The sequence below is a fragment of the Chiloscyllium punctatum genome, chromosome 24, assembly GCF_047496795.1.
Source record: "Chiloscyllium punctatum isolate Juve2018m chromosome 24, sChiPun1.3, whole genome shotgun sequence".
Lineage (NCBI taxonomy): Eukaryota > Metazoa > Chordata > Chondrichthyes > Orectolobiformes > Hemiscylliidae > Chiloscyllium > Chiloscyllium punctatum.
This window is the reverse complement of record NC_092762.1, coordinates 89464998-89482563: the sequence shown is the minus strand read 5'-3', so window position 1 is coordinate 89482563 and position 17566 is coordinate 89464998. Positions and strand designations below refer to the sequence as shown.

Sequence of the window (17566 nt, the reverse complement as noted above, 5' to 3'; positions counted from 1 at the left end):
AAGGAGCAGCTGTTACAGCCAGAAATTTTTCCCATCCTCCATCTTGGATTACCCAGAAACCAACTTAACCCTGATAAGTAAGAGGTGATTTACTTTGAAATAAGTAACAAGACCAGGGTAGGAATGGTAAGACATTTGGAAGCTTAGGAGAAAAGAGGAGCCTTGGGGTGCTTGTCCACAAATCACTGAAGATGGTAGGGCAGGTTAATGAAGAGCTTATGCTTGAAATGTTGACTCTCCTTCTCTTTGGATGCTGCCTGACTGGCTCTTTTATCTATGCTCCTCAAACTTTGTTCTAGTGCACCCCACCCTGTGTGATAGCTGCAACAGCCAGCTGCCTAACAGTTTTGGCAGCACAGACTCCATGGACTAAAGGGCCTTTTCTGTAATGTGAGATTCCAAATTAGAGGTGCAAAATCTGTAGAGCGCTAATAATACCGCACTTTAACACCCACTCTAACACAACTTGGGATAGCAAGGCTGTGCAGAACAGAAAAAGGAAAAAAGTTTAAACGTGATCATAGAAACTAGATGATTGGAGCAGAAGGAGGCCATTGGCCCATTCATCACGATCATGGCTGATTGTCCAAACTCAATAGCCTAATCCTGCTTTCTCCCATAACCTTTGGTCTCTTTCGCCCCAAGTGCTATATCTAGCCACCCCTTGAATGCATTCAGTTGGCATCAATTGCTTCCTGCGGTAATGAATTCCACAGGCCCACCACTCTTTGGGTGAAGAAATGTCCCCTCATTTTCATCCTAAATGGTCCACCCGAATCCTCAGAGTGTGACCCCTAGTTCTGGAAGCACCAACCATCGGGAACATCCTCCCTGCATCTTCTCTGTCTAGCTTTACAAATGTATTCAGAATTTTTCAGAAGTTTTTTTCTAGCCAATGAGGAAGGAGACATTGCTGGATCTGATTCTGAAAAGTGATATGATCAGGTGTCATTGGGGGAACATCTAGTTGGGGACAGTGATCAATGCATCCTCAGGTTTATATTTTCTATGGAAAAGAACAAGAAGTATTTCAGAGTAATATAGTTCATTGGGAGATGGCAGTTTCAATGGGGTGAGAGTAGATCTGTCCCAGTTAGATTACCATCAAAAATTGGCAAACGAACCTCTCCTAGTATAATAGATAGCATTTAGAGGGGAGATAGTTTATTACAGTTGAGACATATTCTCACAAGGGCGAAAGGTAAGGTAAGCAAAACCAGAGCAACCTGAATGAAAGAGATGAGGCAGGAAAGAGGACACATATGGCAAGAGAAAATACTTGAAATTCTCAGGTCTGACGGCACGTGAAGAAAAGCAGAGTTAACATTTTGTGTTTGTGACTTTTCATCAGAAAAGATGTCCAATCTAAAACATAGTGCAGTTTCTCTACACTGATGGTACCTGGCCTGAGTATTTCTGCCATTTTCTATTTTGATTTCAGTTTGACAATATCTGCAATCACTTTAGTACTGGTATATGTCTGATGCCAGTTTGATAAAACAATTAATCAAACTGAACAATGAAAGTTCAGAGTAATAAAAAGGCAAACAAGAGGATCAAAGAGTAGATTAGAAGGTAAATGGAATCCAAACGTCTTCTGTAGCTATGAAGGTAGGCAGGAAGCAGGAGGATGGAGTCAATTAAGGACCAAATTGAGATTTACACATCGAGACAGATGGACATGACTGAACAATCAAATGAATACTTTGTATCTTTTTTTTACCAAGGAAACAGATGCTATTGAAGTGTTTGTGAAAGAAGAGGTAGTTGAAATACTAATGGACCAAAATTTATAATAGAGAGGGTAGTAGTATTAGCCATAATCCCAAGGAATTGTAAGGCTGCTTTCTCATTAAAAATAGATGTGGTGAATTTAAACTGAGGGTCACCAAGCCTTAGGCAAGATCGAGAAAGCCTCAACTGATGCAGGAATTGAACTCATGCTTTGGCATTACTCTGCATCATAAATTAACTGTCCAGGCAACTGAGCATTGATAAGTCATCAGGAGTGGGTCAAACATCCAAGGATACTGAAATAGGAAAGGGTGAAAATTGCAAAGACACTGGCGGTAATCTTCCAATCCTTGAATGCAGGAATGGTGCAAAAGGACTGAGTAATTACAAATGTTACATCCTTGAGGAAAAAAATAGTTACTAATATAAATCCAGCAACTGCAGACCAGTCCATTTAACCTCAGTAGTGAAAAGGCTTTTAGAGATGATATTTCAGGAAACAATTAACTTCTTGGAAACTCTGGATTAATTAAAGGAAACCAGTACAAATTTGAGTGCAAGTTGTGTTGAATTTGATTTAGGTTGTTTGAGGTAGTAGAGTTCATATAGATAATATGGTTTCTGAGATGTACATGTTTAATGAAGTGTGCTAAAATGCTGCATAATAGGCAAAAGAGGTAGGAGAGTGGCATTGCTAATTAGGGATAGTGTCACAACTGCAGAAATGGAGGTTATTGAGAAAAGTTTGTCTACAGAGTCAGTCTGGGTGGGAGTCAGAAACAGGGAAGGGACGGTCACTTTATTTGGCGCTTTCTACAGACCCCCCAATAGCAACAGAGACACAGAGGAGCATATTGGGAGGCAGATTTGGAAATGTGCAGAAATAACAGGGTTGTTGTCATAGGTAACTTTAACTTCCCTAATATTGATTGGAACTTCTTTAGTTCAAATAGTTTGGCTGGAGCAGTTTTTGTCAGGTGTCCAGGAAGGATTCCTGACTCAATATGTAGATAGACCAACTAGACGATATGCCATATTGGATTTGGTGCTTGGGTCTGGACCAGGCCAGGTGTCAATGGGAGAGCATATGCCATAGTGATCACAACTCCCTGACCTTTACTATAGTCATGGAGAGGGATAGGAGCAGACTTTATGGGAAAGTAGATGTAAGTTTGCTCGCTGAGCTGGAAGGTTCATTTTCAAACATTTCATCACCATACTAGGTAATATCATCAATGAAGTACTGGTGTTAGTGACCCGCTTTCGATTTATGTGTTCATGTATATGCATATATATTACATAAATATGTAAGCACATTAATCGAAAGCGGGTCATTAACACCATTGCTTCACTGAAGGCCTGCTGATGATGTTACCCAGTATGGTGACGCAATGTCTGAAAATGAACTTTCCAGCTCAGCAAGCAAACTTACATCTAGAACCTCAAACTGAACTATAAATCTTCTCAAAATTTAATATGGAAAAGTATTTAATTGGGGGAGGGGGAATTGCAGTGCTATTAAGCAGGAACTGGGGCATCTAAATTGAGAACAGATGTTCTCAGGAAAGTGCATGACAGAAATGTGGAAGTTGTTTAGGGAGCACTTGCTGATAGTGCTGGATAGGTTTGTCCCACTGAGGCAAGGAAGGGATGTTGGGTGAAGGAACCTTGGATGACAAGGGATGTAGAACATCTAGTCAAGAGGAAGAAGGAAGGGTGAGGAAGCAAGGATCAGACAGGGCACTAGAAAATTACAAGGTGGCCAGGAAGGAACTGAAGAATGGACTTAGGAAAGGAAGCAAGCATTAAAAAACTTTGGTTGATAGGATTGAGGAAAACCCGAAGGCATTCTACACTTATGTGAGGAACAAGAGGATGGCCAGGATAGGGATGATCAGGGATAGTAGAGAGAATTTGTGTCTGGAGTCGGAAGAAGTAGGGGGAGGTCCATAATGAATACTTTGCTTCAGTATTCAATAATGAGAGAGACCTTTGTTGTTTGCGAGGACAACGTGAAACAGGCTGATACGTGCAAATAGGTTGATGTTAAGAAGGAGGGTGTGCTGGAGATTTTGAAAAATGTAAGGATAGATAAGTCCCCTGGGCCAGATGGGATATACATCAAACATTACAGCGCAGTACAGGCCTTCAGCCCTCGATGTTGCACCATCCTGTGGGACTAATCTGAAGCCTAAATATACTACACTATTCCATTTTCATCCATATGTTTATCCAATGACCATTTAATTCTTTGAGGAGGTGACAAAGTTGATTGATGGGGGACGGGCTGTAGATGTCATGGACTTTTAGTAAGGCATTTGATAAGGTTCCCCATAGTAGGCTGATGGAAAAGGTAAAGTCGCATAGGGTCCAGGGTATTTTAGTTAGACAGATAGAGAACTGGCTGGGCAACAGGAGACAGCCAATAGTAGTGGAAGGGAGTTTCTTAAAATGGAAACCTGTGATCAGTGGTGTCCCACAGGGATCCATGCAGGGACCACTGTTGTTTGTGATATATAATTAATGATTTGGAGGAAGGTATAGTTGGTCTGATTTGCAAATTTGCAGATGACAATAAGATTGGTGGAGTAACAGATAGTGAAGGTGCTGTCAGAGAATACAGCAGAATATAGATAGATTGATGAGATGGGCAGAGAAATGGCAGATGGAGATCAATCTGGGCAAATGCGAGGTAATGCATTTTGGAAGATCCAATTAAAGAGTGAACTATACAGTAAATGGAAAAGACCTGGGAAAATTGACATACAGAGAGATCTGGTCCATTGTTCCCTGAAGGTGGCAACGCAGGTCAGTAAAGTAGTCAAGAAGGGATAAGGCATGCTTTCCTTCATTGGATGGGGTATTGAGTACAAAGGTTGGCAGGTCATGTTGCAGTTGTATGGGACATTGGTTCGGCTGCATTTGGAATACTGCGTACAGTTCTGGTCACCACCTTACCAAAAGAATGTGGATGCTTTGGAGATGGTGCAGTGGAGGTTCACCAGGATATTGCCTGGTATGGAGGGTACTAGCTATGAACAGTGGTTGAATAGATTAGGATTATTTTCATTAGATGGACCTTGAGGGGGGACCTGATTGAGGACTACAAAATCATGAGCGGTATAGAAAGGATGGATAGCGAGAAGCTTTCTCCCCAGAGTATAGAAGTCAATTACGAGGGGTCACAAGTTCAAATTGAGAGGGGAAAGGTTTAGAGGAGATACGCATAGAAAGTTCTTTCCGCAAAGGGTCGTAGGGGCCTGGAATGCATTGCCAGTGGAGGTGGAAGAGGTGGGAATGAATGAGCAGGGAGCAAAGGGATACAGATCCTTAGAAAATAGGCGGCAGTTTTAGATAGAGGATCTGGATTGGCACAAACTTGGAGGGCCAAAAGGCCTGTTCTGTGCTGTAACTTTCTTTGTTCTTTGTTAAATGCCCTTAACGTTGACAAGTCTACTACTGTTGCAGGCAGGATATTCCATGCCCCGACTACCCTCTGATTAAATAAACTACCACTGACATCTGTCCTATATCTATCACCCCTCAATTTAAAGCTATGTCCCCTCATGTTAGCCATCACCATCTGAGGATAAAGGCTCTCAACGTCCACCCTATCTAACCCTCTGATTATCTTACGTCTCAATTAAGTCACCCCTCAACCTTCTTCTCTCTAATGAAATCAGCCCCAAGTCCCTCAGCCTTTCCTCATAATACCTTCCCTTCATACCAGGCAACATCTAGTCAATCGCCTATGAACCCTTTCCAAAGTTTCCACATCCTTCCGATAATGCTATGACCAGAACTCAATGCAATACTTCAAGTGCGGCTGCACCAGAGTTCTATATGGCAGCAACATGAAAACAAATACCCAAGATTTCTCCAGGAAGTGAGGGAAGAGTTTGCTCCCTTTTGTTGATGATCCTTTTTTTATTCATTTATGGGACTTGGGTGTCGATGGCTGGCCAGCATTGATAGCCCATCCCTATTTGCTCTTGAGAAGGTGGTGGTGAGCTGCCTTCTTGAATTGCTGCAATCCACTTGCTGTGGGCTGACCCATAATGCCGGTAGGGAGGGAATTCCAGGATTTTGACCCAACGACTGTGAAGGAACGGTGCGATATCTCCAAGTTAGGGTGGTGAGTAGCTTGGAGAGGAGCTTGTTCCCAAGTACCTGCTACCCTTGTTCTTCTGAATGGAAATGGAAGTGGGTTTGGAAAGTGCTGTCTTTGGTGAATTTCTGCAGTGCGTTTTGTTGATAGTTCACACTGCTGCTACTGAGCACCAGTGGTGGAGGGATTGAATGTCTATAGATGTGGTGCTAATCAAGCAGGTTATTTTGTCTTGGATGGTGTTAAGCTTCTTGAATGTTGTTGGAACTGCACCCATCCAGGCAAGTGGGGAATATTCCATCACACTCCTGACTTATGCCTTGCAGATGGTGGATAGTCTCTGTGTGTCAGAAGGTGAGTTACTCGCCGTTGTATCGCTAGTCTCTGGCCTGCTCTCATAGCCACTGTGTTTATATGGTAAGTCTAGTCAAGTTTCTGGTCAATGGTAACCTCAAGGATGTTGACAGTGGGGGATTCAGTGATGATAATACTGTTGAATGTCAAGGGGTGGTGGTTAGAATGTCTCTTATCGGTGATGGTCATTATCTGTTATTTGTGTGGTGCGAATGTTATTTGCCACTTGTCGGCCCAAGCCTGGATATTGTCCAGATCTTGTTGCATTTGAGCACAAAGTGCTTCAGGATCGGAGTAGTTACAAATGGTGCTGAACACTGCGCAATCATCATCGAACATCACCACTTCTGACATTATGACAGAGGGAAGGTCATTGATGAAGCAGCTGAAGATTGTTGGGCCTAGGACACTACCCTGAGGGACTCCTTCAGAGATGTCCTGGAGCTGAGATGACTGACTCTCCACAACCACAACCATCTTCCTTTGTCCCAGGAATGACTCTAACCAGTGGAGTGTTTCCCCTTGATACCCATTGATTCCAGTTTTTCCAGGGCTCCTTGATGCCATACTCAATCAAATGTGGCCTTGATGTCAAGGTCTGTCACTCACACCTCACCACTGGAATTCAGCTCTTTTGTCCATGTTTGAACCAAGGCTGTGATGCGATCAGGAGCTGATGGCCCAGGCGAAACCCAAACTGGGCGTCACTGAGCATCTTCACTGTCCACTGGAGTAGTACCAGATGATTAAGGGTGGCAAATATTATTCCCTTGTTCAAGAAAGGGAATAGAATAATCCTGGAAATTACAGACCAGTCAGTCTTACATCGGTGGTGGACAAATTATTGGAAAGAATTCTGAGAGACAGGATTAATGATTATTTGATTGGAGATAGTCAGCATGGCTTTGTGACGGGCAGGTCATGCCTCACAAGCCTTATTGAATTCTTTGAGGATGTCACAAAACACATTGATGAAGGTAGAGCAGTGGATGTGGTGTACATTGATTTTAGCAAGCTGTTTGAGACGGTTCCCCTTGGTAGGCTCATTCAGCAAGTAAGGAGGCCCAGGATACAGGGACATTTGGCTGTCTGGATACAGACTTGATGTGGAGGCACTGGTGTTGGACTGGGTGAGCAAAGTTAAAAATCACAACACCAGGTTGTAGTCCAACAGGTTTATTTGGAAGCAGTAGCTTTCAGAACACTGCTCCTTCATCAGGTGATTGTGCTAACCACCTGATGAAGGAGCAGCACTCCGAAAGGCAGTGCTTCCAAGTAAACCTGTTGTACTATAACCTGGTGTTGCGTGATTTTTAACTGGGTACAGAATTGGCTGGTCCATAGCAGACAGAGGGTTATAGTGAATGCAACGCCTTCAGCCTGGAGCTCAGTGACCAGTGGTGTTTCGCAGGAATCAGCTGTGGGACCCCTGTTCTTTGTGATTTTTATAAATTACTTGAATAAGGAAGTGGAAGGGTGGGTTAGTAAGTTTGCCGATGACATGAAGGTTGGTGGAGTTGTGCATAGTATGGAGGGCTGTATGAGGGCACATTGACAGGATGCAGAACTGGGCTGAGAAGTGGCAGATGGAGTTCAACCTGGAAAAGTGTGAAGTGATTCATTTTGGAAGGTCAAATTTGAATGCAGAATACAGGGTTAAAGGCAGGATTCTTGGCAGTGTGGAGAAACAGAGGGATCGTGGGGTCCATGTTCATAGATCCATCCAAGTTGCCACCCAAGTTGATAGGGTTGTTAAGACAGCGTATGGTGTATTGTCTTTCATCATCAGGGGGATTGAGTTTAAAAGCTGCGACGTTATGCTGCAGTTCTGTAGAGCCCAGTTTAGACCACACTTGAAATATTGTGTTCAGTTCTGGATGCCTCATTATAGGAAGAATGTTGAAGCTTTAGAGAGGGTGCAGAGGAGATTTACCAGGCTGCTGCCTGAACTGGAGGGCATGTCTTATGAAGAAAAGTTGAGGGAGCTAGGGCTTTTCTCATTGGAGCAAAGGAGAGTGAGAGACAGCTTGATAGAGGTGTACAGGATGATGAGAGGCTTGGATAATGTGAGTAGTCAGAAACATTTTCCTGTGGCAGAACTGTCTATCACAAAGGTGCATAATTTTAAGGTGATTGGAGGGAGGTTTAGAAGAGATGTCAGAGGTCAGTTCTTTACGCAGAGAGTGGTGGGTGTGTGGAATGCACTCCTCACAGTGGTAATAGAGTCAGATGCATTAGGGACATTTAAGCAACTCTTGGATAGGCCACATAGATGATGGTAAAATGAAGGGTATGTAGATTAGTTTGATCTTGGAGTAGGATAAAAGGTTGCTACAACATCGCGGGCTGAAGGGCCTGTACTGTTCTGTGATCTTACAAGCAAAGTTGAATCTCGGAGTTAAGTGACATCACATAGCCATGACATGACATCTCTGTATCCAGGCTGAGAAAGAGGAGTGGCAAACAATTTATTTTCCAACTGGAGGAAGGCATAGAGCAAGGTTCCACAGGATTTGATATGAGGACCACATTTTCGTTTACAAAGTAAGCAGATCTCAACTGGAATGTACTGTCTGATGATATGAAGGAAGCCAATTCAATCTTGACTTTCAAAAGAGCAGTGAAGGACAGTGAAGGGTTATAGGGAAAGACCTGGCACCTGTCATTATTTAGAGCCAGCACAGACACAGTGGGCTGAATGCCCAGCTCTGTTTTCTATACATTCTATGGTTCCTTTATATATGACCATAATTTCTGATTCCTCAGAATTGGAAACCTTTTCTCTGCATCGCCCATGTCAAACCCCATATAATTTTAAAGATTTCTACCGGGTTTCCCTGGATAAATTGAGTTGTGGGTGTCACTATCAAAGCCAATATTGTTATCTCCCATCCGTGATTTGCCTTGAGAAGATGATAGTAAACTGCTTTCTTATACCAGTTGTATGTGGTGAAGAATCTCCACACTTGTTATGGAGGGAGTTACATGTTTTTGCTTTGGAAATTAAAGAAACAGCACTTTTATCTTCTCCAAGTCTGCTAATCTTGTTGTTCTAGATGATAGAAGTCACAGATTCTGAAGGTGCTATCAAAGAAGCCTTGCTGATTTTCTGCAATGCATCTTTAATTTAGTCCACACTGCAGCCACTGAGCAGTGATGGTGAAGGGAATGAACATTAAGGTGATGGATGGGTTACCAATCAAGTGAGGCTGCTTTATTTTGTATAGTTTCAAATGTCTTGAGTGTTTTTGGTACTGAGATTACCAAGACAGTAGAGGAAACATACCATTTAAAGGATTAGGAGGTGACTTAATCACTACTGAATTTCCAACCTCTGACCTTTTCTGATAACCATATGTAACTAGTCCAGTCATGTTTATAGGGAACAATAATTCCGAAGATTTTGATGGTGGATGCTGTTAATTGTCAAGGGACTTTCTTTGACGATGGTGTCACCTTCCATTTGTGTGATGTGATTGTGGCTTGCTGTTGTAAATCCAAGCCTGACTAGGGATCTTAATAGGAAATAATATCATGATCCTGATGGGAGTAAAGTTTGTTGGTAATCAAGCCTCACGATTCCACAAGACATGTCACACATGTATAAATAACTAATTGAGTCACTAAGAAGGTTAATTTGACAGATTTAGATCACTATGATAAAAGCAACTCACCAGGTTTTAATCCATAAACAAAATTTATTTTAAAAAACTAATCTTAAACAGGGAGCAAAACATTATTATCTGCTACTATATAAATTATATTCTCATGAAATCCAAAGACGCATGTATTCATTCACAAACAAGATAAACAAGACACAATTCTGCAGTGATATAACACATGTAAAACGGGCAAAAAGGAACAAATTCAGTAGAACAACAGTCAAAACTGTGAAGGTGAAATTGGATGATCTTCTCCAACTTTTGCCAATCATATTTTTTGTCAACTACAGAAGATACTCAATATAGCACTTGGTCAGTTGAACCTTCACCTTTGTTTGAAGTCAGGAGTTTTTAAATATTCGTTAGATTCCGGTCATCAGTGGGATGGGGTCTGTGTGTGTGTGGGAGGGTGGGAGATGCAGAATCGGCTTGCAGCCTCACTGAAGATTGGGGTATAATTGCTGCCTCTCAGATCTGTGAAGACTGCAACTTAAAATTCAACATTGTTGCTGGGCACCTTTTCACCCTAAAGTTGTTGGTGCTTGCTTGTCTCAAGAGTATCAAATCTAGTTTCACTAAAAGTTACAGGATCTTGAGTAACCATTAACTGGAAATCTCACAGTTCAACTTTGGACCATTCACCTTCTTGGCAACATGATGCCCAAGCTTCTGTTTTCCCAGTTAATATTTACTATGGGAGATATAACCATATAACACTTGTTAAAAAAAAACAAGGACAACAATGTAAAATGTCAATGGGTAACATTTTTAAGTGGCATTCAGGAGCATGGTAGAAAAAATATGTCCTGTCATAGGGAAATTACAATCTAAATATGAGTGAATCTCTGTAGATAATAAAGAGATCTTGGAAGAATTGAGCGTTAAGAAAGAGACAAATATTAAACACAAAGAGCAGCAGACACTGGGATTAGAGAATAAATAAATTAAAAAATAGTTATGGCAAAGAGGAAGAATGAAAATTATCAGAAATAAAATGAAATAGTACATTTTACAGGCATGCCAACCAATAAAAAGATTGGAAGAGGAATAGGACTGTAAATGGTTTATATCACAAGTAATGAGAGAAAGTAGAAATATTAAAAATTATTTTGCTTTGGCATTTCTGGGTAATTAGGTAGACATGACATTAAATAATAATTGCCTTAAGTAAGATACGTTTGAGAGAGAAGCTTAGATTGAAGGATCAAAAGTAGAGGCAGTTTGAGTGGAGCTAACAAACAGCAAGTGCCAGCAAGCATTGCTGGGAGTTGTTTATAGAATGCCAAACAGTAGTGTTAATTTTGGAAATGGTATAAATTGGGAAATTAAAGATGTATTTAACATAGTAATGCAGTAATAATGGCAACTTCAATCTATGTATTTTGTAGGCTGGTTAAACCTAAAATAAAGCTATAGAGGGTGATTTTCTAGAATGTGTATGAGATAGGTTTCTGGAACAATACATTGAAGCATTGAGTCAGGATCAAGCTATTTTAGATTTAATATTATGTGAAGAGAATGGCCCCAGGAATAAAAAGCTTAACATATGCGGAACATTTGAGGACTTTGGGTTTATACTTGATGGAGTTTGGAAGGATGAGGGAGGATCTAATTGAAACTTACAAAAGACTGAATGGCCTGGACAGATTGGATGTTGGGAAGATGTTTCCTTTGGTAGGAGAGTCAGCCTTAGAATAAAGGGAAAACCTTTTGCACTGGAGGTAAGGAGTAACATCTTCAGCCAGAGTGGTGAATCTATGGAATTCATTGCCATAGAAGGCTGTGAAGGCCAGGTCACTGAGTGTATTTAAGACTGCTATAGATAGGTTCTTGATTGTTAAGGGGATCAATGGTTATGGGGAGAAGGTGGGAGAATGGGGATAAAAAACTTCTCAGCCATGATTGAATGACAGAAGAGACTTGATGGGCTGAATGGCCTAATTTCTGCTCCTATGTCTTATGAAGAGGGCTAATTTATAACTTTGCTGTAAAGGAATCTTTGGGAAATAATCACCATAATATATTAGAATATCACATTAAGTTTGAAAATCATATTGTTCATTCTGAAACTAGGGTCTTAAAACTGATCAAAGGAAACTATGAACATATGGAGAACAGTTGGTTATGATGAACTGCGAAAATACATGAAAAGGATGGACAGTAGACAGACAACGACTAGTTTTAAAGTAGTATTATTTGCTGTACAAAAGAAAATCTTCAAATAAAAGTCAATCATAAAGGTGAATCAACTAAAGCAAACAAAAGTAAAAGGCAAATAAGGAAATTGCTGGAAAAACTCAACAGCTCTAGCAGTATCAATGAAGAGAAGGCAGAGTCAATGTTTCAGATCCAGTCACCTTTCTTCAGAATGGTAACTTTTCTAGCAATTTGTTTTGTTTCTGATTTCCAGCATCCTTAGTTTTTGGGCTTTTAAAAAAAAATTTAAAGATTATATGAGCTTAAAGGAAGTGGTTTAGATTGTTGCTCAAGAATGGGAGCAATTTTGAATCCAGCAAAGGATGATGAAAAAACATAAAGAGAATATGCATTCAAACTAGGAACAAATATTAAGGCAAACCGTAAAAGCTTCTTTACTTATGTGAAAATGAAAAGATTGGCAAGGACAGTGAGTCCTTTATAGATGTAAAAATTAGAATTTAAAATGGAAAATTGAGCATTTGTGAAAAACCAATCACATTTTTCTGTTATGATAGTGATACTGGACAAGTCAGATCCAAATGTGAGACCAGACTTGACTATAACCTTTATTATTGCTATTTATTGGCAAACATAGTCAAAAGAGGCTGTAAATATACATTTTATAATTCATTTATGGCATGGGACGTGGGCATCACTGGCTACGCCAGAATTTATTGCCCATTCCTAGTTGCCCTTGCAAAGGTGGTGGTGAGCTGCCTTCTTTAAGCCACTGCAATCTGTGTGCTGTAGATAGACTCAAAATGCTCATAGGGAGGGAATTCCAGATTTTGACCCAGCAACTGTGAAGCAATAAGTATGTATTTCCAAATCAGGTGAGTGACTTGGAGGGGAACTTGCAGATGGTTTTAATCTGCTGCCCTTGTCCTTCTAGATGTAAATGGTCATGGGTTTGGAAAGTGCTATTGAAAGATCTTTGGTGAATTTCTGCAGTGCATCTTGTAGACAGTATACGCTGCTGCTACTTGAATATCTTTGGAGGCAATTGATACTTGTGCAAATGGTTCCTATCAAGTGGGCTGCTTTGTCCTGGATGGTTTCAAGCTTCCTAAGTGTTGTTGGTGCTGCATTCATCCAGGCATGTGGGAATATTTCTTTGGGAAGTCACGAGGTGAGATACTCACCTCAGTATTCCTAGCCTCTGACCTGCTTTTATATCCACTGTATTTATATGGCGAATCCAGTCAAATTTCTGGTCAGTGGTAACCCTCAGCATGTTGACAGTGGGGAATTCAGTGATGGTAACACTATTGAATGTCAATGATGATTACATTGTCTGTTATTGGAGATCATTATTGCCAGGCAGTTGTGTGGTGGGACTGTTACTTGTCAATTGTCTGCCTGAGTCTGGATATTATCTAGATCTCATTACATTTGAACATGAACTACTTCAATATCTGAGGAATCGCGAATGGTGCTGAATGTTGTTCGATCAACAGCAGACATCCTCACTTCTGAACCTTGTGATGGAGGGAAGGTCATTGATGAAGCACCTGAAGATGGCTGGGCCTAGGACACTACCTAACTTCTAACTACCACAACCATCTTCCTATTTGCCAGGTAGGACTCCAACCAGCAGAACATTTCCCCCCGATACCTGTCTGTTCTAGTTTTTCTAAGATTTCTTGATTTCACACTCAGTCAAATGCAGACTTGGTGTCAAGGCCTTCCGCTCTCACCTCAACCCAGGAATTCAGTTCTTTTGTCCAGTTTTGAACCAAGGCTGTAAGGAGGGCAGGTGTCTGGTAGAATCAAAACTCAGTCAGCAGGTTATTACTGAGTATGTGGTGCTTGATAGCACTGTTAATTACACCATCCATCACTTCAATGATGACTGAGTGTGGACTGATGAGTGGGAAATAGCGGGATTTTAATTATATTTTGTGTACGGACATACCTGAGCATGTCTGTACATTAGGAGAAAGTGAGGACTGCAGATGCTGGGGATCAGAGTCGAAGAGTGTGGACCTGAAAAAGTATAGCCAGTCAGGCAACATCCGAGGAGCAGGAGAGTCGATGTTTTGAACATACGCTCTTCATCAGGAATGAGGGAGTTGCCTAAGGGAACTGAGAGATAAATGGAAATGGGCAGGGTTGGGGGGGAAGGTAAGTGGCAAGAGGATTGGTAAATGGTGGTGGGTAAAGGTGAGAGGTCGGAAAGAAGGATGAAGTGGATAGGTGGGAAGGAAAATGGACAGGTAAGACAGTTCAAGAGGGCGGTGCCGAGTTGGAGGGTTGGAACTGGGATAAGGCAGGGGGAGGTTAAAGTGCTCGGCCACAGGGCAGTGGGGTTGTTTAGTGCGTGTGTCCCAGAGATGTTCTCTGAAATGTTCCGCAAGTTGTCCTGTTTCCCCAGTGTAGGGGAGACCACATCGGGAGCAACAGACACTGTAGATGATGTGTGCGGAAGTACAGGTAATTTTCTGTCAGATGTGGAAGGATATTTTGGGGCCTTGGACAGAGGTGAGGGAGTAGGTGTGGGCGCAGGTTTTGCACTTCTTGCGGTGGCAGAGAAGGTGCCGGGGTATAGGGTGGGTTGGTAGAGGCCGTGGACCTAACAAAGGAGTCACAGAGGAAATAGTCTCTGCAGAACCTGGGAGAAGTGGGGAGGAAAATATATCACTGGTAATGGGGTCTGTTTGTAGATGGTGGAAATGGCGGAGGATGATGCTTTGTATGTGGGGGTCGGTGGGGCGGAAGGTGAGGACCAGGAGGATTCTGTCCTTATTGCGATTGGAGGGGTGGGGTTCAAAGGCAGAGGTGTGGGAAGTGGAGGAGATGCGCTGGAAGGCATCATCAACTATGTGGGAGAGAAATTGCGGCCTTGAAGAAGGAAGCCATCTGGAATGTTCTGTGGTGGAATTGGTCCTCCTGGGAGCAGATGTGGTGGAGGTGGAGGAATTGAGAGTGAGGGGTAGCGTTTTTACAGGCAGTAGGGTGGGAGCAGGTGTACTCCAGATAGCTGTGGGAGTTGGTGGATTTGAAGTGGATTTCTGTGTTGAGTCTGTTATCGGAAATGGAGATGGAAAGGTCCAGGAAGGGGTGGGAGGTGTTCAAGATTGTCAAGATGAACTTGAGGTCGGGGTTGGAGGTTTTGGTGAAGTTGATGAACTGTTCAACCTCCTCGCAGGAGCATGAGCTGACACCGACACAGTCATCAATGTAGTGGGGGAGAAGGTGGAGAATGGTGCAAGTATAGCTGCGGTAGATGGATTGTTCCAAATAACCGACGAAGAAGCAAGCGGAGCTGGAGCCCATGCAGGTGCTCATGTCTATCCCCTTTGTCTGGAGGACGCTGGAGGATTTGAAGGAGAAATTGTTGAGGGCGAAGATCAATTCAGCCAATCGAATGAGTGTGTCAGTGGGGTAGGAAGAAGTAGAGGGCTTGGAAGCTTTCGTCATGCTGGATGGATGTGTACAGAGATTGGATGTCCATGGTGAAAATGAGGTATTGGGGGCCAGGAAAGCGAAAGTCATTGAGGACAATTTTGTACATTGTCGAGTAGATGTCAGTGTTAGAACTGTACTGGTTCATACTCTCCACTCCTGGCACCATCCCTTACCGCTGCAAGAGGTGTAAAACCTGCACCCAAACCTGCCCACTTAGCTCCCATCTCAGGCCTCAAAAGATCCTTCCACATCCGAGAGAGATCTTTCTGCACATCAAAACACCTCATCAACTGTGTCTGTTGCTCTCGATATGGTCTCCTCTACAGGGGGGAGACAGGTTGCCAGCTTGCAGAACGTTTCTGGAAAACACTGGAACAGGGGTGATATTTTTGTATGGCTTGTGAATTAGTCAAAAGGTGGAAATAAACAGGTTATTCTCAGGGGGGCTGGCTGTAAGTCATGGGGCGGAAGTTACTGCAAATGCTGGAAATCAGAGTCAAGATTAGAGTGTTGCTGGAAAAGCACGGCAGGTCAGACAGCATCCGAGGAGCAGAAAGAAGCCCTTCATCAGGACTGGAACGTCGATTCTCCTGCCCCTCGGACTTGACTGTAACCCATGGGGTACCACCAGAAACAGGGCTGGGGCCACAAATGTCAACAATCTGCATAAATCATCTTGATGCAGGGACCAATTGTAATATTTCCAAATTTGAGTTTGACAAAACTAGACAGGAGCGTGAATTGTGAGGAGGCTTCAAGTAGATTTGGACAGAGAACATCGTCTGGGAATAATGTGGATAAATACACTGGCGGTGGCGGGGGCGGGGCCGACGGCCCGATGGTTGCGCGCGCACGTACGCAGTGTGCGCGATGACGTAGGGTGAAGGAGGCGCTGCAGGAAAATGGCGGCATCGAATAACCCGCGGAAATTCAGCGAAAAGATCGCGCTCCACACCCAGAAACAGGCCGAGGAGACGGCCGCCTTCGAGGAGGTGATGAAGGACCTGAGTATCACCCGGGCGGCAAGGGTGAGTCAGCGCCTCCGCTGGGCCGGCTGCAGCTGTGAGCTTGGGATGCAGCCGGGACTCTGGGCTCGGGCTCCGGGCTCGGGCTCCAGGCTCCGGCTCCAGGCTCCGGGCTCCAGGCTCCGGCCTCCGGGCCGTGTTTACAGGCGGCAAGGGCCCGCGGTTCTGAAGGTGTTGAGCCGTAGTGGAAAAGCCTGGGCCCTTTCCTGAGAGCTGTGGCGGGAATGAGTCTCGCGGCCCTCCAGCCAGAGCTCGTCCCCTACATTTCCCTCCGGTAGCTGGGCTCTCTGCTGACCTGGCCCTGGGACTCCGCTCTGGAATTCGCTTTAAAAACCTCTCCGCGTTTCAATGCTCCTTAAAGCGACTCCTTACACCAGCATCAATATTTGTTTGTGGATCTCTGTCAAACCTGATCTTTGTATTTAACATCCTGTGAAGCGCGTTGGGCTGTGTTGGAGTTTGCAGGATGATTGTACGAATGAGTTGCTGATCCCGTTTTCAGGGCTGTTTCATTCAGAGGTTCCGTATGTGTTCACCAAGGGTCTGCATTGTAATTCGCTCACTCTAACAAAAGGGCCTCACTTTGCTGATAGTTATGCTATTTTTTGGAAGTTAAATATCTTGTTTTTATATTCTAAACTCGTTATTAAAATTATTGTAACTAATGCATTTGGACTTCTTGGTATGGTCATTGGTTTGTTTGATTGTATTGAGCGAAACAGGTTGCTTTATCTCCAGATGGAAGGATGCAATAAGATGTGTAAACACATTCTCCGATCTAGTGATTGGTAGAGTTTGTTGACAGTGAATGAGATTGTACTGTTTTCCTGCAAACCTGCCACCCAGTGAGATAACAGATTTTGTTTGTGTCAGGCATTAGTTCGATTTTTGACTTTGCGTTGTCAGAGCTTCCACATTTCTGAATGGTCGTTTGTATTTCAGCAACAAACAAAATTTACGTTATTATAATTGATTTTCAGTGTGTAGTAAATCCAGTGTGATCATAGATGATTAATTTATCAGTCCTACTGATAAATCGTGATGGGTGTAGAGAATGGAATAGGCAGAGTGGGTCT

At 42.9% G+C, this 17566-nt stretch overlaps 1 protein-coding gene across 2 annotated transcripts in view; it reads left to right on the top strand.

The window, feature by feature from the left end:
• The first annotated feature begins 16340 nt into the window (after window positions 1–16340).
• Window positions 16341–17566, top strand: part of LOC140494840 (CREB-regulated transcription coactivator 1-like) — a 145864-nt gene continuing 144638 nt past the window's right edge. For both annotated transcript variants that reach the window (XM_072594511.1, XM_072594510.1), the window contains exon 1: window positions 16341–16493. In XM_072594511.1, the coding sequence (XP_072450612.1) occupies window positions 16368–16493 (126 nt within the window). In that variant the 5' untranslated portion in view covers window positions 16341–16367. The remainder of the gene's footprint in view (window positions 16494–17566) is intronic.